At 44.7% G+C, this 21,534-nt stretch overlaps 1 protein-coding gene across 12 annotated transcripts in view; it reads right to left on the bottom strand.

Moving 5' to 3' along the window:
* Positions 1 to 18,394, bottom strand: part of RAPGEF2 (Rap guanine nucleotide exchange factor 2) — a 316,637-nt gene extending 298,243 nt beyond the window's left edge. For 7 of the 12 annotated variants that reach the window (XM_023558460.2, XM_023558463.2, XM_023558464.2 and 4 more), the window contains exon 1: positions 18,235 to 18,394. In XM_023558460.2, the coding sequence (XP_023414228.2) occupies positions 18,235 to 18,303 (69 nt within the window). In that variant the 5' untranslated portion in view covers positions 18,304 to 18,394. The remainder of the gene's footprint in view (positions 1 to 18,234) is intronic. The other 5 variants (XM_023558466.2, XM_010598136.3, XM_010598139.3 and 2 more) reach the window with 1 other exon arrangement.
* Between the last annotated feature and the right edge of the window lie 3,140 nt (positions 18,395 to 21,534).

Raw genomic sequence — 21,534 nt, 5'->3', positions numbered from 1 at the left:
TATGCAGTATGTAAAGTTTTCTTATTATCAGCCTTATTATTTAATGTCAATAGTTGATGTTCAACTACTCTGTTACTTTTTCCCTTGGATAGCTTTGTGTCATTTATATCATAGAATATTTAGTCAACTCAAAAAGTGACTTATAACACATGGATTTGACAGATGTGACTTGGAGCACAGACTGTATTAGGCTTGCATTTGTGAATTACCACACTAAATATGTCTTAACTAAATATGGGCATATTTTTCTCACACGAGAAATCTCAAGATAGGCAATTCAGTGTTGATGCAGATGTTCAGAGATGTCAATAAGGAAACTGACTCAGTTTCCTATTTAGCAAGTGATTTTAGTCTTCAAGGGCACAAGACGGCGGCTGTACAGCCAAGCAGGAAAGAAGCGGACAGTTAAAAATAGCTTTATTGGTAATGCTTTGTCTTTTTATTTTGAAGGAAAGTGCAGTGCAACGGGTTTTCTCTGTATATAAGGCCTCTCTGCCTTGGGTTTGTAATTCTACCACAAATGATTGGTTGGGCTGCAGTCTGCCTGTGATTAGTCTATTTCATGCACCTTACAGGGATTGGTCAATATGCAAATAGTGGTTTGAAAACCCATCCAATACAACTGACTGACTTGCAGTCCACTGAGGGGATTAGTTGGTTTGTAGTCCTACTGGGAGAGCCACCCCTTGAAATTGACAAGGAGTTCGCTTATATAGTCAACCTCAAGGAGGGTTTTAGAGGAGAGGGCCAAGGAGACAGAGGTGGAAGAAACCTCCTAGAAAGCTCTAATACGGGTCACGAGCAGTAACAATGAAGACAGCACTAGATGGCAAAGAGCCAAGGAGCAGAGAGACTGCGGCAGCGATAGGAGCAGTGGAAACCACGAGACAGCAGATGGCTGTAGTGGGCTAGTCGTCCCACTAAGCAAAGGTGGGCACCCTCAGGCAGGAAATCACCAGCGGAGCCGGGTACCCCATAAAGGGGAAGCAACCACAGTCTGGGCCCATGCTGGTGGACGCCTCAACAGAGCAAGCAGCAGTGTGGGGGCCGAGCCTGTCTGTCCTTGGCAGTGGCAGATGCCCCAGCTGTGCTGAGAGCTGTAACCCTAAAGCCCAGAGGACGCCTGTCCTGAGGGAGCCAAGAAGTGGCAGGCACTGTGACAAGGGTGAGTGCATGGCCAAGAAGGGCCTGCTAGCACAGCTGAGAAGAGCTGGAAGCCATCCTGATTGCCGAGCTGCACCCAGTATCCCGAATTGTTTCTGTCACTTCCAAGTTGATGCTGATCCCATGTTGCAGCCCGTTCCTTCCCTAATAAACCACATAACCCTGAGTATGGTCTGTGCAGCTTTTGCAACAAATTATCAAATCCAGCAGAGAAGTAGAAAGTGCTATGGGGGGGGGATGGGGGGGGGAGAAGACTGGTGTTAGAAATGGTGAGAAAGCTGGAACGAACGTTATGTCTGACCCTTACCTCACAGGAGCCAGCTTTGTGCTGATCGGGATTCTCATCACTCAAGAATCTAGACAGGTTCTGAGGTACCGCTCTGAAAGCCCTCTCCAGGTACTTATCGTGGGCCAGAGCTGTGTCATATACATGTATGTGGGAAGAACAGATTTGTAGACACATTTTTCCCCCTTTTTGGATCCTAACAGAAAAGGTTTAAAGTATTAATCACGCTCAGCTTAGATGACAGTATCATCCATTGCTACAACAGTGTCTCAGACCAGGCGTCTTAAACACCCTTATTGCACCTTTCCCTGCCTTCCACCTCCTCACTCCTATCAAAGTAATTAACTGAAAGAAATTTTAAGTTCACAGAAAAGGAAAAGGGGGAAAAAAAACTTACGGCTTAAATTTCATTTAGATCTTACTTCCTTCGGCTGCTATCACAATTTATTTTCCATTTTGCTTAATGTACATGGAATATTCTATTTCTAAAACTTTTTTTAATATCAAATATTCTAATTTACTTAAAATTTATTATCATGAGACTGGTAAAAAGAAAAACTTCTAAATAGTTTAACATTATTTTAGCTCTTCTCCATTTATTCTTTAGCTGTGTGTGTTTATGTACACACAGACAATACATAAAATCACTATTTTAAATTTCTTCCAACTAGGAATTTGCTTCAACCTTTTCACATTAGGCATCCTGAAACGTGAGTCAGTCTGATGTTTCTTCGCACTTAGGCTGAGGTGTAAAGAAACCCACAGAAGAGGCTGTGTGCATTTCTCAGGGCATCACATCAGGAGATATATGATGCTGGCTGGCATGTCTTATTACTGGTTGACGTTAACTCTGATCACCCGGTACATGGTATGGCCAGTTTTCTTCATCTCAAAGTTATTGTTTTTCTCTTTGTAGTTAGCTAATATATCTTGTGGGGAGACACCTCGAGGCTATGTAGCACCCTGTTTTTCACCATACTTTCACCCACTAATTCTGGCATCCACTGATGATTCTGTCTTGCAGCTATTATTACTGTGCTGTTTACCCACTGGTGATTTTCTAACTCCATCATTCCTTCAACATTTTTTAATTAGAATTCTGCTGTAAGAAGAGCTGTGTCTTCCCCATTATTTATTTCTTGATTTATTCAATTACTTATATCACTATGGGCTCATGGATATTTATTTTTTCCCAGGGGTGATAATCCATTACTGCCATTATTCTGTTGTTCACGTTGTCCCAGGTGTGGTCCTTAGGACTCCTTTATGTATACATTCATTAGACTTCCTTCCAATTTGCAAAAAAAACCGCTACTTCATTAGCCATTAGAGAAATGCAGATCAAAACTACAATGAGATTTCATCTCACTCCAACAAGGCTGGCATTAATCCAAAAAACACAAAAGAATAAATGTTGGAGAGGCTGTGGGGAGATTGGAACACTTATACACTGCTGGTGGGAATGTCAAATGGTACAACTACTTTGGAAATCGATTTGGCGCTTCCTTAAAAAGCTAGAAATAGAACTACCGAACGATCCAGCAATCCCACTCCTCGGAACATATCCTAGAGAAATAAGAGCCTTTACACGAACAGATATATGCACACGCCTTTTATTGCAGCACTGTTTACAATAGCAAAAAGATGGAAGCAATCAAGGTGCCCATCAAGGGATGAATGGATAAACAAATTATGGTATAGTCACACAGTAGAATACTACGCATCGATAAAGAACAGTGAGGAATCTGTGAAACGTTTCATAACATGGAGAAACCTGGAAGGCATTATGCTGAGTGAAATTAGTCAGGTGCAAAAGGACAAATATTGTATAAGACCACTATTATAAGAACTTGAGAAATAGTTTAAACTGAGAAGAAAACATTCTTTTGTGGTTACGAGAGGGGAGTAGGAGGGAGGGTGGGAGGGGGCATTCCCTAATTAGATAGTAGATAAGAACTACTTTAAGTGAAGGGAAAGACAGCACACAATACAGGGGAGGTCAGCACAATTGGACTAAACCAAAAGCAGAGGTTTCCTGAATAAACTGAATGCTCTGAAGGCCAGCGTAGCAGGGGCAGGGGTTTGGGGACCATGATTTCAGGGGACATCTAAGTCAACTGGCATAATAAAATCTATTAAGAAAACAGTCTGCATCCCACTTTGAAGAGTGGCGTTTGGGGTCTTAAACGCTAGCAAGCAGCCATCTAAGATGCATCAATTGGTCTCAACCCACCTGGATCAAAGGAGAAGGAACAACACCAAGGACACATGGTAACTACGAGCCCCAGAGACAGAAAGGGCCACATGAACTAGAGACTACATAAGCCTGAGACCAGAAGAGGCAGATGGTGCCCGGCTACAACCGATGACTGCCCTGACAGGGAACACAACAGAGAACCCCTTAAGGAGCAGGAGAGCAGTGGGATGCAGACCCCAAATTCTCATAAAAGACCAGACTTAATGGTCTGACTGAGACTGGAAGGACCCCGGTGGTCAGGGCCCCCAGACCTTCTGTTGACCCAGGACAGGAACCATTCCCGAAGCTAATTCTTCAGACATGGATTGGACTGGACAATGGGTTGGTGAGGGATGCTGGTGAGAAGTGTGCTTCTTGGATCAGGTGGACACTTGAGACTATGTTGGCATCTCTTGCCTGGAGGGGAGATGAGAGGTTGGAGGGGGTTAGAAGCTGGCAAAATGGACACGAAAAGAGAGAGTGGAGGGAGAGAGCAGGCTGTCTCATTACGGGGAGAGTAACTGGGAGTATGTAGCAAGGTGTATGTTAAGTTTTTATGTGAGAGACTGACTTGATGTGTAAACTTTCACTTAAAGCACAATAAAAATTATCAAAAAAAAAAACTGCTACCTCAGTTGAAGATGATCAAGTAATTACTTTGAACAAGATATCACAATGGCTAAGGCTAGCCTAACCACTGCCATTATAATCCAAAAGAGTTTTTTATAAAAAGAAAATATGTATACCAAAATTTCCCAAATGTTTTGCACTATCACAACTCTTACTCATCCAAGACCTTGTGGTATTTGCTTTATATTTTATACAAATTATTATAGAGTTTTCACTTTGTTGTCACTACTTAAATCCATCCCCCCGTTGTACCTGTTCCCAATCCCGGTATTATTGGTATTTTAAAGAACACAAGCCCCAACTATGCAGTGACAACAGCAGAAATTCATTTAAGCCAAAAGGTAATGAGCCTCAATTACGGTGGATGAAAAAGTCAACCACAAAAAGTAACATACTATATGATTCCACTTATACAACATTCTTGAAAAGCCAAAATAAGGTCTGGTGACGCAGTGGCTGAGCACCCAGCTGCTAACCAGAAGGTGGGCAGTTCTAACGCACCAGCCACTCCACAGGAGAAAGATGTGGCAGTCTGCTTCTGCAAAGATTTACAGCCTCGGTAACCCTATGAGGCAGTTCTACTGCGTCCTATATCGTCGCTATGAGTTGGAATCAGTACTCAATGGCAACTCTTTGTTTGTTTTCCTTGAAATGGCAAAACTACAGAAATGGAGAACAGATTACTGGTTGCCAGAGGCAGAAGTGGGGTAGTAATTGAGGCTCTAAAAGGGCAACATGGGGAATCCTCAAGAAGGAATTGTTCTGTATCTCAATTTTATCAGTCAGATGACACTGCACTATAGTTTCGCAAGACGTCACCAATGGGAGAAATCGTGTAAAAGCTACACAGAATTTCTTTGCATTACTTCCTACAACTGCATGTGAATCTACAATTTCTCAAACTAGATAGTTTAATTTAGACTGTAAAAAGGCAATGAGCCATAACTTTAGAGTGAATACTCAAAAGAATATCAGATAATCACCACGTTGCCCCAGCCCCTTATATCTACTGATTGTTAGTTTCCAGGACAGTTACTAACAGGCATCCCTGGAGTGACCCGCTGATTGCTAAGTGCTGTTTAGGATCTCTTTTCTTCTCTCATGTTAGAGGGGAGCAAATACCATGGGCTAGAGAAGAACAGAAAAGTGCCAAGGGCCAGTTATCAAGGTAAGTGCAGTCGCACACTGCACAACATCCATTCAGGCAATGGCCAACCGCTTATATGTGTGTGATCCCATAAGGTTATACAGGCAGTCCCTGGATTATGAACAACTTCCACCCCTAAGTCTGTCTTTAAGTCAAATACATACGTTAAGTCACAACAGTTAGGTAAGGTTCCTCTCTAACATCAGTCAAATGTTTGTCTTACAATATAGTATGCAGTGTATAGTATGCACCAAAACATCTTTAACATAACAATACAGTAATACTACTACTAACAATAATGTCTTGATGCACATGGCAAAGTAGTCCCCGTTTGTTATTACAAACTATTGTGTGCACCTTGAATTTTTAATATAATGGGTTTTATGAAGGCTGGTTCGCAAGTACAGGTTGTGTGTAAGTCGGACATTTGTAACCCAGAGCTGCCTGGGTCAGTCAGACATTCATAACCCAGGTACTGCCTTTGTCAGCTGGACATTCGTGACCCAGAGACTGTCTGTGTCAGCTGGACGTTCATGACCCAGGGACCACCTCTGTCAGTTGGACGTTCGTAACCCAGGGACCGCCTATGTAAGTCGGACGTTCGTGACCCAGGGACCACCTGTGTCAGTCGAATGTTCGTGTAATCCAGGGACTGCCTGTATAACCTTATGGGACCACAGATGTATGTGCAGTTGGACACTGCCCAAATGAGCATTATGTGGCACGAAACTGCAGAAAGAAGGAAGAGGGTTTTAGTTCCAATTACAAAACTCCCCTCAAGTCACTGACGTAACTCTAAAACATTTTATACATAATGGATCTCAAAGCACAGAAATGGTAAAGTCAGGAGAATTTAAATGCAAAGACTTAAACTTTGTCAATAAAAGCTAACCCTACAACCACCACCACATATACTTTTATAGACTTGAAGCTAAAAGGAAATACCTGAAGATAACAAGAGAAGCATACTTCACACAGCTCAGTAAGTTATAGTTAATTAAGCATCTGAGATCAGAGGGCTTTTTCCTGAAAAGATAAAGATCCTAACAGTCAAAACAATGTAGCTATCTGCTGATTTTTCTCCCCACAAAGACCAACATCATCATCACTCATACATATATACAGGCATACCTCAGACACTCAGACACTGCAATAAAGCAAGTCACATGAGTTTTTTGGCTTCCCAGTGCATGTAAGTTACATTTAGGTTATACTGTAGTCTATTAAGTATATAATATCATTATGTCTAAAAAAAAATGCATACACCTTAATTAAAAAACACGTTATCACTAAAAAATAACCATCATCTGAGCCTTCAGCAAGTCGTAATCTTTTTGCTGGTGGAGGGTCTTGCCTCGATGTTGATTACTGCTGACTGATCAGGGTGGTGCTTGCTGAAGGTTGGGGTGGCTGTGGCAAATTTCTTAAAATAAGACAGCAACTGACTTTTTTTCATGAAAGATTTCTCTATAGCATGTGATAATGTAAGTAAATGCTATAGCACTTACAGAATTTCTTTCAAAATTGCAGTCAATCTTCTCAAACCCTGCAGCTGCTTTATCAACTAAATTTATGTAATATTCTAAATCCTTTGTTGTCATTTCAACAATGTTCACAGCATCTTCCCAAGGAGACGAGTCCATCTCAAGAACCTACTTTCTTTGCTCATCCTTACGTTAAAGTTTTATCATGAGATTGCAGCAATTCAGTCACATCCTCAAACTCCACTTTTAGTCCTCTTGCTATTTACACCACATCTGCAGTTACTTCAGCCACTGAAGTCTTGAGCCTCTGAGACATCCATGAGGGCTGTAATCAACTTTTAACCTCCTTTCATGAAGAATTACGAATACTCTTAATGGCATCTAGAATGATGAATCCTTTCCAGAAGGTTTCAATTTACTTTGCCCAGATCCATCAGAGGAATCCGGCAGCTGTAGTCTTACAAAATATATTTCTTAAATGATAAGACTTGAAGGTCAAAATAGTCCTTGATCCATGTGCTGCAGAATGGATGCTGTGTCAGCCGGCAGGAAAACAACCTTATCTCCTTGTATTATCTCCACCAGAGCTCTTGGGTGACCAGGTGCATCGCCAATTAGCAGTGAAATTTTGAAAGGAGTCTTTGTTTCTGAGCAGTAGGTCTCAACAGTGGGCTTAACATATTCAGTAAGCCATTCTGTAAACAGATGTGCTGTCATCGAGGCTTTGTGGTTCCATTTACAGAGCACAGGCAGAGGAGATGTAGCATAACTCTTAAGGGTCCTGGGATTTTCAGGATAGTAAGTGAGCACTGGCAATTAAAAGTTAGCAGCTGCATTAGCCCTTAACAAGAGAGTGAGCCTGTCCTTTGACACTCTGAAGCCAGGCACTGACTTCTCTCTACCTGTGAAAGCCCTAGATGGCATCTTCTTCCAATATACGGCTATTTCATCTCCACTAAAAATCTGCTGTTTAGTGTAGCCAACTTCATCAATTATCTTAGCTAAGTGTTCTGGATATCTTGCTGCGTCACCTTGCACTTTTATGTTATGGAGACGGCTTCTTTCCTTAAACCTCATAAGCCAACCAACCAACCAACCCCTGCTAGCTTCAAACTTCTCTTCTGCAGATTCCTCACCTCTCTCAGCCTTCATAAATTGAAGAGTTTGGGTCTTGCTCTGGATTAGCCTTTGGCTTAAGGGAATGCTGCAGCTTATTTAACCCTCTATCCAGACCACTAAGACTTTCTCTGTATCAGCAACAAGGGTGTTTTGTTTTCTTATCATTCGAGTGTTCACTAGAGTAGCACATTTAATTTCCTTGGAGAACTTTTCCTTTCCATTCACAACTTGGCTGTTTGCTGCAAGAGGCCTAGCTTCTGGCCTGTCTCTGCTTTTGACATGCCTTCCTCACTAAACTTAATCATTTCTAGCTTTTGATTTAATGTGAAACACATGCAACTCTTCACCTGAACAATTAGAGGCCCCTGCAGGGTTATTAATTGGCCTAATTTCAGTACTGTCATGTCTCAGGCAACAGGGAGGCCTGAGAAGAGTGAAAGAGGCAGGGGAACAGCCAGTCAGTAAAGCAGTCAAAACACACATTTACCAGGTAAATTAACTACCTTACATGGTGTGGCTTCACGGGTTTGTGGCATCCCAAAACAATTACAATAGTAACAGCAAAGGTCAATGATTACAAATCACCATAACAGATATAGTAATAATGAGAAAATCTGAAATACTGCAAGAATTACCAAAATGTGACACAGAGACACGAAGTAAGCACATGCTGTTGGAAAAATGGCACCGATAGACTTGCTCAAGGCAGGGTTGCTACAAATCTTCAATTTGTAAAAAACAGTATCTGCAAACCATAATAAAGTGAAACAATAAAACGAGGTATGCCTGTGTGCCTGTGTATGTGTGTGCCTGTGTGTGTGTGTGTGCCTGTGTGTGTGTGTGTGCCTGTGAGCGTGTGTGTGTGTGTGTGTGTGTGTGTGAAGCAGTGCAAAACCAGTGGGCTTTGCTCCTCTAAAGAACCCAGCCTAAAACATTCAGTACCGAGAGTGGTTCCAGAGGAACAAAATCATAAGGATGAGCTTTCTTAATTGGTTCTCAAGTCTGGTTAGCCTTAAAGATGTTGATGACATTGCCTCCAGTAGTAAAGAGGGTACTACTAATCCATCGCATGAGGTGGCAGTAGAAATACGCAAAATATCCCCAACAATGGATCAAATACTTGTAACAAACATGGCTCTGGGTGACTGCATATTTGATACTTTTTCTACAATTCTGTCAGAATGAGAAGTACAGGGAGGGCTGGTTGGTTGGTCAGTCCTGCTTTCGCTAGACAAAGCAGTGAAACAAACAGATGAGCTCAGGGCTTCAGAATCACAGCTCAAGTGCCACATAAAAGACCTGAAAGTTACCACTGTGTCCTGAAAGAAAGCCTTATTTCTTGTAGTAATAGAGCTTATATTGCCAAAAACCAAACCCAGGATCTTATCTTAAGAATGACTGAATTACAACGTCAACTGATTTCCAACCTAGAATGGTATCTGAAGTTAAAGTGAGGGCAATTGTTTGGGAAGAAATGGGATCCTGAAACTTGGGATGGGGACATATGGGCAGATAATCAGGAAGCTGGGGACACTGAGCTACTAAATCCCGTTCAATCACTCTTACTCCCATCTAAAGAAATCATTACATCTTTGTCTGCTGAGCCACCTTCCCAAGTAAAACCTTTATGTCTTCCACCCCAATCTGATAAGATTAACCCAGCTGCACCTCAAGTCTTTGTATGAGATATTGCCTGGGGTGTCACCTGAAGGTGAGAACTTACAAGACAATGCTGAATGTTGCCAGGACCCACCCACACCACCCATTTTTGCTTCCAGACCTATAACTAGACTTAATTCCCAGCAAGCCCCACTAGATGAGGTACAAGGTATGATCCAAGAGGAGGTACACTAGACTCCAAAAGGACTGCTTAGTTTTTCTAATACATACAAACAGAAACCTAAGGAATATGTGTGGGAATGGCTATGAAGGATGTGAGATAATGGTGCGAGGAACATAAAGTTGAATCAATTTGAGTTTACTGATGTGGGTCCACTAAGCACAGATTCTTCATTCAATGTGTCAGCTCGAGAGCCTAGAAAAGGATCTAACGATTTATCCAACTGCTTCACTGAAGCATGGATTAAGCAGTGACCAACCCTAAATAAGGTTGATATGTCAGTCCTGCTGTGGTATACTGAAGAAGGTATCCAAAGGCTTAGGGAAATTGGCATGTTAGAGGGGATTTACCAGGTTGGACCCACAGACCCACACATGGAGTGCCCAGAGGACACACCTTTCACCACACAGTAAGGAACAAATCTGTGAAAGGAGCCCCAGCATCCTTGAAGACTGCTGTGACTGCTATTTTATGTAAGTCAGATTTGACAGTGAGTACTGCCCTAACCGAATTAAGATACCTAACTACAGTGGGACTGACTAGGCCCCACTGTACTAGAGGCCAAGTGGTGGCACTCAATTGACAAAGACAAGGTGAGCGTGGTTACCAAATGCACAGCAGAGTCAAAGCAGTAACCAGAATAGCCTGACTCGTGTGCACTTATGGCGTTGGCTACTGCCTCATGGTGTCCCTAAGAGTGAAAAAGATGGAAAATCTACTAAATATTTACTTGATCTATACAAGCAGAAGAATTCAACATCAAGTCAACAGCAGTTAAACAGCAAGTATAAAGAATCTCGGCCCATCAACCAACTAAGCCAATTTACAGACCCACAACCCCTTGAATAAAGGGGAGGTCGAGTTCCCTTGAGGAAGGACGCCACTGTTCTGCCAAAAATTTATACTGTTAAATCTTTTTCCCAACCTTCCCCCAAAGAGATCTACGGTCTTTGACAAGTGTGCAGACCCGTAGGATTCTGGAGCAAAGCTCTGCCATCCTTTGCAGGTAACTACTCCCCTTTTGAGAAACAGCTTTTGGCTTGTTACTGGGCATTAATAGAGGCTCAATACTTAATCATGGGACACCAAGTCACCATGCAACCTGGAGTGCCCATCATGAATTGGGTGTTGTCTGACCCACAGTCATAAAATCAGACATACAGAGCAGCACTCCATTATTAAAGAGAAGTGGTATATACGAGACAAGGTTCGAGTAGGACCTAAAGGTACAAGTAAGCTACGTTGAGGAACTGGCCCAAATGCCATTCCTGTCACATTACCTTCCTTCTCCCAGTCTGCACCTATGGCCTCATAAGGAGTTCCTTACAATCAGTTAACTAAGAGAAAACTCGTGCCTGGTTTAGAGATGGTTCTGCCCGATATGCAGGCACCACTCAAAAGTGGACAGCGGCAACACTACAGCCCCTTTCTGGGACCTCCCTGAAGGGCAGTGGTGAAGGGAAATTCTCCCAGTGGTATGAACTTCAAGCAGTGCACTGGGTTGTTCATTTTGCTTAGAAGGAGAGATGCACAGATGTGTGACTATATACTGATTCATGGGCTGTGGACAATGGTTTTGCTGGATGGTCAGGGACCTGGAAGGAAGAGGACTGGAAAACGGCTACCATTCATGAACTTACAGGACGCCTTATCCAACATCATGGTAACCCACAGAGCACTGTCTCAGATCAAAGGACTCACTCCACGGCAAATGAAGTGTGGCAATGGGCCCACGCTCATGAAATTCACTGGCCTCATCATGTTCCCCATCATCCTGACACAGCTGGCCTGACAGGACAATGGAATGGCCTTCTAAAGACACGATTACAGTGCCAGCTAGGTGGCAATACCCTGCGGGGCTGGGGCAACGTTCTCCAGGAGGCTGTATATGCTCTAAACCAGTGTCCAACACATGGTGCTGTTTCTCCCACAGCCAGAATTCACAGGTCCAGGAATCAAGGGGTGGAGGTGGGAGTCCCACACCACTCACTAGTACCTCCAGTGACTCACTGGTTAAACTTCTGCTTTCGATGTATCTCCATGAACCTATGTTCTGAGGGTCAAGCAGTCTTAGTTCCAAAAGGAAAAATGCTCCCACCTGGAAACAGATCATTGATTCCATTGAACCGGAACTTAAGAATGCCACCGTGCCACTTCAGGCTTCTCACGCCTCTGGACCAACAGGCAAAGAAGGCAGCTACTGTATGTGCTGGTGTGACTGATCCTGACTACCCAGGGGAAATCTGATTGGTATTATATAACAGAGATAAAGAAGAGTATGCCTGGAATATAGGAGATCCCTTAGGATGTTTCTTAGCACTACCATGTCCTGTGATTAAAGTCAATGGAAAACTACAACAACCCAATTCCAACCTGACTAATGGCCCAGACCCTTCAGGAATGAAGTTTTGGGTCACCCCATGAGGCAAAGAACCATGACCAGCTAAGGTACTTGCTGAGGGCAAAGGGTGGTGGAAGAAGGCAGTTCTAAATACCGACTACGACCACACAACCAGCTGCAGGAAGAAACAAAGACTGTAATTGTTTTTAGTATGCCCTCTCCTCACTTATTGACATGGTTAAGTTCCAAAGACCAGGTCATTATCCGAAACTGGTGTTAGGTGAAAATGGAGGAGGACCACATCAGATCACAAAACAGAGGATGACTATATCATTATATAAGTAACTGCCAAATTACATCATTACATAACTGGCAAGTTACATTATATCCAGCTGCCAAATTACATCATTACATAACTGTCAAACCACTGAGAATCAGGGCCCAGCCAAGCTGACACATAACCTTAACCATCAAAGCCAGCATTTCTTTCACCTCGCACCTCAGCATTCATTGCTGCCACATGTATGTCGTGTATGTGTAAAACAGTAGATTTTTCACTACTGTTGTAAAAGCAAAATCTCAGATGACAATATAGTCAACAAGGAGAAAGTGTATTTCCTCCTTGTTTTAATTACAGAATTACACACATATATATATGTGTATATATATAACAAATATCTTTCTTTTCTTCCCCTCTTATTCCATTGCTTACTATAAAATATAAGATACACACAGGGCTTGTGTGTTTTCAGTTATACGCACATTAGTAATATCAAGTTAGGCACGAGTATCACTTTATAATTGTCTTTATTTACAGATTATATATGGTTTAAGGAGATGTATACAGGTACCAAATTGACAAGGGGTGTACTGTGATGGTTAAGGTTATGTGTCAACTTGGCTAGGCCGTGAGTCTCTGTGGTTTGGCATATATTATGTAATCATCTTCCATTTTGTGATCTGATATGAGCAGCCAAGCAGATGAAAGGGTAATTTCCCTGGGGGTGTGGCCTGAATCCAACATATACAGATGTTCTGGAAAATCTCACCCTCCCTCTCTCTCTCTCTGGATCCTGCATCCATCTCATCATACTCTGACCTCCTGTTCTTGGGATATGAGCCAGCAGCCTGCCATCTGACCTGCAGATTTGGGGTTCGTCAGCCCCTGAAACCATGTGAGTCAGGAGAAGCCTCCAGCCTGATGTTTCACCCACAGATTTGGAACTTGCCAGCCTCCAAAACTATGTGAGCCATATTCTTGACATAAATCTAGCACACACAACCCGCTCTCGCCCCATGTCTCTCTCTCTCTCTCGATATATACACGTGTATATGAAAATAAAAAATAAAAAAACTTTTTTTTTTTTAAATATATACATGTATGTATATATACAGAGTCCTGGTTGCACAGTGGTTAAGAGCTCCGCTGCTAACCAAAAGGTCAGCAGTTTGAATCCAACTGCCACTCCCTGGAAACCGTATGTGGCAGTTCTACCCTGTCCTACCGGGTGACTATGAGTCAGAATAGACTCAAAGGCAGTGAGTTTGGGTTTAGTTTTTTATATATATACATACACACATAATCTCTACATATACCTATACATATACACATATACATCTGTATATACATAAAAATGTGTGTGTGTGTGTGTGTGTGTATACGCTTCACTGGTTTTGCTCATCTAGAGATTCCAGCCTAAGACAAGAGGTTATAACTGGTTTTTTTTTTTTTTCTTTTTATGATCTTTCTTGAGAATAAAAACAAAGTTAGCAACCAGGTGGTCCTTTCCTTTTTATTTATTTATTTTAACTGTTCTATGAAAGACCAGGGTCTGGGAACCACTGTGTTAAACCAGTATCTACACACAGTACCACAGTTGTAGAGATTTCATTTTGAATCACAGCCAAGATATGCAGAGCTAATTATGGAATTGTTAATTACTAAATGCTTAAAAGGTTATTTCAAGGCAACTGAGCTCCAATATTACACAAGAATGTAAATAATTTTTTACCATAAATTTAAGTACTTACTTGTCCAAATCTATAAATGGGCATTTTTTAACCTACAAATTCAGATGTCACTATTACAAAAGTTAAATGCTTCTGGCCAATCTTATTTCCTTGTGAAATACACTTCTCAGAATGCACACAGATAGTTTAGTTGTGTTTTATGAACATAAACTACTTAACAGATATTTATTATTTGAAGTCCAAAAACGAGATATGGTATCATCAGGATCGACATTTGTATCTGTTCTCCTCAGTTTTTTGGGTTTTGCTGCAGAGGGACTGCATGGTGCTTTGTCTACAGCGCCCTGCTGGCTCTGCCCTGAGATCCAATATAATCAAAGGACAAGATGTCAAATGAAAAGGAGTCTGCTCATAAACAATGCTAAAAAAAAGCTTAAATGGAAAATTCAACTGTAATAGGATTATTCTGCTATATTTGAGAGTTAATTAATTGCCAGATATACTCTTTAGTGCAGATTCTCATAATTTAAAGTTCTCTGGGCTAAAGCTATTTTTTCAGCCCTCTCCTGGTGACATAAGACATATTCTACTGAATGACTCTGTAATGAATTAAATCTTGTACTCTGTTATAAACTCTACTCTGACGAATTCATGAGTGAGCAACTAAATCAAAAGATTTAACAGCCAAAAATTTTCCTCAATAGTGAAAGACAAAGTAAGACTATTAAGTAGGCAGGAATGGCTGGGAAGCAGCTTCACACATACTATTTTAAAGAAGTAACTTTTACAACCAGTTAAAAAGCACATTAAATTAGGGTTTCAGAGTAGAGGGAAACAAATCTAAAATGGATGTTTCACCTGAAAAATCAAAATAAATTATGGATTTAAACACTCTGCAAAATCAATTTCAAATGGTCTGAACTCAACAAGTTAATAAAATGGCTTAGAAAAATAATTTTATTGTATAAAACCTTGGGGGAGAAAGCTGTTTGTAATTTATTTACCTCTTTTACTTCATTAAATTGCTTTGGTGATCAAGCTTCCCATTAAAGCGATTAAAGACATAAACCCAAAGAGTTAAATAAATCAATTACTTAAGAGTTCTGTTTTCCAACGCAGACCCACTGAAAAATACCAACGTACATGTTAGTTTCATTATTTTCAAAGGGGTTTGTTATTTAGAATTCAGTGTCTGGTGAACTAGAACTTAGCCAGGCTGCAGGCACACAATATGGGATGCACACTGGATTCAAGAAGCCTTCCCCCCTCCCATCCCCGCCGCCAGCTTTCAGAATATCAGGTGAAACAGTGGCAACTCCTTGAACATAAATACACATGATTTGGTTAAAAAATCAGGTGACATTTTTACTTCTCCTTACCATTCCCGCAATCTAATGACATGCCTAAATAGAAAGTGTTTAGGGATCACGTTTTCCAGGTGGACATGAAAAGCTCCCTAATTATCCAGGTCTCCTGTTTACGCTAAGGCTCTCCTCCCTCACCCCACCCCCAGGTTCTCTCCTAGCCAGCTTCTTAGATTACACTGCTCACATCACGTTTACTTCCACGCAACTGATTGACCTAAATACAAAACTTTGTCTTCACAGAGTTGTGGAGAGCTGTACTGACAGGATTAAAAAAAAAAAAAAAAAACACAAAAGAAAGAAAAAACTAAATTTAACAAAGATCTATTTTCCTCTAGTCGTTTCCTTAAAGCACCTCTCTTTCTGCTGTAATCACAATCAAACTCCTTTACTGAGTCTATCCTTGGAGACAGGAGACACAACAGCAAAACCTTGCTAATTAACGTCCTTCTGTTCAAATCAAACTAATTCAGTAAGTCTGCTTTTCCTACATTACAAAATTTCTAACTTTCCTAAGAAAAATATAGAACAGGAAAACTTCCAGACCCTGAATTAACAAAGCACTCAATGTAAAATAAAAAGCACCTTCTGCTAAAACATTTTCTTACTTTTTAGTAAATTTCAACCTTTTAAAAATACCAACTATTTTTGACAAGCCAGGTTAAGACAGAAAACATTCACTACCTTCTCTTTAAAGTGTAAACAAGCATGGCGGTTGCATCAGTAATAACAAAATGAACATCTAGGTTAACAGGGCTAAGAAGGAAGACTGCTCAAAACATGTGGAAGGCTCCTCTAAGATTTACTTGCTCTATGAAGATTTGGTGGGAAAATGTGATAGTTTCAGATGGTCAATGCAGCCGTCACGTGCTGGCGTTAGCAGTAACCGGTCCACTTATTTTTGACTGACGCTAAGTTCTGTGCTGGGTCAGTTTTTACTCTGTCTACACAACTGGCAGGAGAACAGGAAAAGTTTTAACAGTTCATTTAGTGGCACAATCCTCATGCCATCACAGCAGAGGTTTGTCTCTCCCAGACTTGTTTGATGACCCACCCTCCACCTGACGGCAGGTTTTGGTCACTGCCATTCTTCTAAATAATCAACAAAACGCACACTTTCCTTCCCTCTAATGTCCGCGAAAGGCCTTGGACTTCATTTTCTGGCCTGCCTTGCTAGGTTCTACTATTCTCTGCATGTGTGATTTCACTTGGCATTTCAAACAGCATTCCTGAAACGAACTGAAATATCTCACTGAACTCTACTTTTCCATCACACTGCGGCTGGAAACGTGCACTTTTAGATGCAGAAGGCTCTACTGCAACGGACAATTTTAAAATATAACGGAGGAAGGCATACGAAAGGCGGTGCGCAGCCCGGGGACAAGCTCAAAGCTGGACACTCTCTGTTCACATAAAATAGTCCTCCAAAATAATTGGAGAGAGGTGTGAAATGAAATTTTTTTTGTAAAATTACAGCCCAGCTTCCACATGTTCAGTAAATATGTGCAGTCTATCCACGACCCTTCATCGGGGAAAAGGAAAAATCAAAAAACAGTACCAGGTGCCATTCCTGGGGCTGGTCCAAAGACAGCCAGTGTGAGATTCGATTTTATTCTGTTCTCCTCACATTAATAATCAACATCCAAGAACAAGTACATTTGGGTTTGAACAGATGGCCTCCAACATCTAATAAGCCAAACAACTCTTTGAAAAGCATTAGCTCCTAAATGTCTGATGGTCCCAAGGATCAGGAGGACTTATTTGTCTTAAGAGGGCTGGCTGCAGGATCCCCAGTAGTCACCATTCCAATGCTCAGGAACATGCGTCATTATCCAGTCAGCAACTAAAATCAAAGCAAAATCAAACCACCACATTTTTATACAAGTTCTCCCTCTCAAATCCGACTTGAGACAACCAAATCCAACCACATCAGCCATTCCTCCGTTTCAAGTGAAAGAAAAATAAGTCTGAAGATAAATGCGTAAAGGTTAACAGACTTATCTAATTTTGACAAGGTCGTGCAACACCAAAAGAATCCACAGGGTGCCCTTCCCGTGGGGTGTATCTGAATACGCCTGCTCTGCAGCTATTTCTGCAATTTAAACTAAAAGCACTAGCCTACCTATTCAACTTTCTTTCCTTCAATGAAAGACAGCATTCCTTTTTCAAAAAAAAAGAAAGCAAAATAGTGAGTACATAAACATTTCAATGTTTGACTTTAGAGGGCCAACACGGATTTGTCTTTCGCAGAACCATACAAGTTTCCTTCTACACCTTTTCAAAAACCACTAAACTCTGAAGGAGGGGAACGGTGCCCGCAGCCGGGGTGGCAGAAGTCGCTGGCAGAGGGGTGGAGAGACGCCTTAGGGTTCAGAGGTCCCCCGAGCGCGAGTGGGAAGGGGGAAGTTAATGAAGAGAGAATTCCCTCCTCCGCTGGGCGGAGGAGGAAGGTCAGTAATGCAGAGGAGAGAGAAAAGGAGGGGAAGATCGACGAGAAGAAAAAACAAACGAAGGCGAGCCGGGGACAGAGACTCGGGGGTGGGAGGAGCAGCGGGGTACAAGGGGCGAACTGTGTCAGGAAGGGGAAAGGCTGAAGGGAACAGCCAGGGAGCACAAATAAGCCAAGGGCGGGCGGCCGAGGCCGGGTCTCACCTGGGCACTCCTCTCGGCGGGGTTCTTCATCACGGCCTGGCGGAAGCTGTTATCCACGTAGGACGCCATCTCCCCCCGCGGGCCCGGCCGGGGCCGCTCCGCACCCTCGTGGGCCTCCTCCCGGCCCAGCGCAGCCAATGCCTCCGCCCTGCGCGCTCCGCCTGCCCGCCCCAGGCTACTACGCCAAACCGCGGCGGCCGGGCGCGGGGCTCCGGGCGCGGGGCTCCGGGCGCAGGGCTCCGGGCGCGAGCGCGAGGCCGCGCCTGGTCGCCGGGGCGCGCAGCTCCCGGGACGGGCGGCTGGGGGTCCCTGCGGCAGGAGCCTGCCGCGCGCTAGGCGGTCGGGAACTCCTCCTCCTCCTCCTCCTCCTCTTCCTCGCCGCGACTCCGGGGAGGCTTCCTCGCGCTCCGACTCCCTTCCGGCCCCCGCTCGACACGCCTTCCCCGGCCGCGCTCGGGGGCCGGCGGCGGCTCCTCCTGGCCCCGGCGGGCCGAGTTATTTTTAGGGCGCTATTTTTTTTAGGAGCGCAGCGCCGAGAGGGAGGGCTGCAGGCGGGCGGGGCCTCCGCTCCCTCCCGCGCGGGGGTCGCCCCCTCCCCTGCGAGGCTGGCGGCGCCGCCCAGGGGTCTCGGCAAACGCTCGGCGCTGGCGCGGCGCGGTCGCCGGCCGGGAGAAAGGGCCGGGTGGGTCTCGCTCAGGTCCGGGCGCTGCGAAGCCTAATGGGCTCGGCCGCCGTCGCCGCGCCGGCGCTCCGTCTACTGGGCTCGGCCGTCCCTCCCGACTGCTGCTGCATCCCCTCGGGCCTCCGCGCCGCCGCCGCCGCCGCTGCTCCGGCCGCCGCCGAGGGCTCCGCCGCCGCCGCCTCCCCCCATCGGCGCGCCCGGAGCGGGGCTGCCCCGGGGCCCGCGCCGGCGCCGCCGCGGCCAGAGCAGCCGCCGGGCTGCGCGTCCGGCCCAGTCGCTCCGAGCAACTTTGTTCCTCGGCGGCGCGGGGCGGGAAGCGAAGGGAAGGGGCCGCGGGCGCCCAGTCCGGACTCCCGACGGCGGCGTCCGGCGATCAAGCGGGAGAGCCGCGCTCGGCGCCCCCGGCGAGTGTTTGGGAAGCGGAGACTCCCCTCCTCTTCCTCCGCCTCTTCCTCCTGCGCCTCCGCCGCCGCCCGACCGCTCCTCAGGGAGGAAGCGGCCTCCGGGGCTTGTTGCTTTGTGCTGCAACCATGGTGAGGAGTGAGTGACAGGGCGCAGGCCAGTCGGCGGCCGCCGCGTCATGGGGCCGGGGCGGCCCTTAGCGCTGGCCCCGCCCCCTGCTCCGCACCGCCCGCGAGCCGCGCCCTCGCCGCCTTCGCTGCACCTGGGGGCGCCACCAGGTGAGCCCGGCGCTCGGGTCGCCAAGGGGGCGTAGCGCTCTGGGCGGAGCTGGCCAGGCCGGGTGAGGCCCGGCCGGGAGGAAGCGGCTCGAGTCCTGGTGCCCGGGCGAGAGGCTCAGGACTCTCCTCTCTGAACCCCCTTCCCCACCCTTTCTGCCCCAACCTTGTCTCTCGTCGTCCGCCACATTTCCCGCACGCCGCGCCCGCTCCTGGGAGACCCAGCGGCGTGGGTCGCCTCTCAGACTCCCTATGGCGCCAGGCCGCGGCCCAGGGGGCCGAAAGTCGGCCCAAAGCAGAAGTCTGGCCGCTCGCTTGGGCCGAATTGGGAATACCTTTCGAACCCAGGAATCGGCTCTGAGTTGCTTTATTGTGGTTATTTGTAACTTGAAGGGAAAGCGTTCCTCTCCTGCCTTCTGTGGTCACTTTCGCACCTTCAGAACACCTAAATGACCACGAAAATAAGGGAGTGGAAACGTGCCTGTTTCAATGTCAGAGTCAAGGCCACCCCCAGACAGGCAGACACTCACAGATTGGAGGTGATCAGTCGTTCTGCAGAGACCAGGACGGCAAGTTCTGTGACAAGATTGGAAACACTTATTGGCAGATCTGGATTTGCCTAGGGCAGAACAAACTCTCTCCAGACCTCAGAACAGAGCATCGCCCTTTAAGGCATGACCGCTCCTGCCGCTTGATTTTCCCCTCTCTCTCCCTCCCCTGCCCGGAGCCAAGTCCTGGAGCCTAAGGTCAGCACAAATACAAACGCACTGCTAGACTACCAAAAGGGGCTCTTTGCTGTTCTGATGCCAGGCTTTTATTTTTGTTTCCTCCCTCACCCCCCAAACAAGTTCTTCTGTGTTTTGTTTTAATCTCTGTATGGATACTATACTTCTAGGGGAATTTTATTTGTGAGCCAATATTAAACCTTTTTCAGATTTTCGAGCATGCTTGTTTTTAATATCTAAGCTTATTTTAAACACTTGTCGGTAAACATTGTGGGGTCCTTAAGTCACCTCTGTGGTACTGGGTGTGTGGCCTCCTAGAAAAGGGACTGTCCCTTTCCAACCTTGTGAAACTGAATCTGAGTTACGAATTTTATCTGTAAACCTTTTTCTGTTACTCTTGCTAAAACTGCTTCCCCCTGTTTCATCTTTCACCTCTTGATTGAGCCCCACCATCAAACTCCCTGCTACATAGACCACCACCTTGAAAGCAAAGGAACATGGAGAAATGCCATTACTTCTCCATAAAGAGAGAGAGACAGCAGAATTCAAACCTAAAGAAGTAGATAAAACATGTACCTGACATATCCACCTGGTGTCTACTAGACATCTCAGAATTAACATGTACAAACCAGGCTCCACCCACATCTCCATCCCAGTTAATGCCACCTACACCCTTCTCATTGCCCAGATGAAAAACCTTGGAATCCTTGACTCCTTTGTTTCTCTCAAACCACATAAGAATCAATAAAACCTGTCAGTTCAACCTTCAAAGTACCATATCTGGAACCTAACCTCCACCTACCACCTCTACAGCCATGACCCTAGTCCAAGCCAGCATCATCATTTGTCTGGACTTTCCGATAACTTGTTCTTCCTCTTTCTGCCCATTCAAAACAGCAGGCAGAGTGATCCTTTTTATTCCAGCTCAAGTCACACTTCTGCTCAAAACTATCCACTAGCTCCCATCTCATTTGAGGTAAAAACCAGAATCCTTAATAAAGGACCTACGAATAGCTCCCGCCTCATGGTCTAGGCCACACTGACCTCCACGCTATTTCTGGAACACAGGAGGTGAACTCTAGTCTCATGGCTTTTCCATCTGTTCCTCTGTTTGACTTATCCCCACCACCACAAAAACTGGAAAGGTGTTCCCTCGCCTTCTTCATACCTGTATTTATTCAAATGTCACCTTCTCTGTATCTCCACAAGTTCTACT

Source organism: Loxodonta africana, chromosome 13 (genome assembly GCF_030014295.1).
Source record: "Loxodonta africana isolate mLoxAfr1 chromosome 13, mLoxAfr1.hap2, whole genome shotgun sequence".
NCBI classification, from domain to species: domain Eukaryota; kingdom Metazoa; phylum Chordata; class Mammalia; order Proboscidea; family Elephantidae; genus Loxodonta; species Loxodonta africana.
This window is presented reverse-complemented; position numbering and strand designations above follow the sequence as displayed.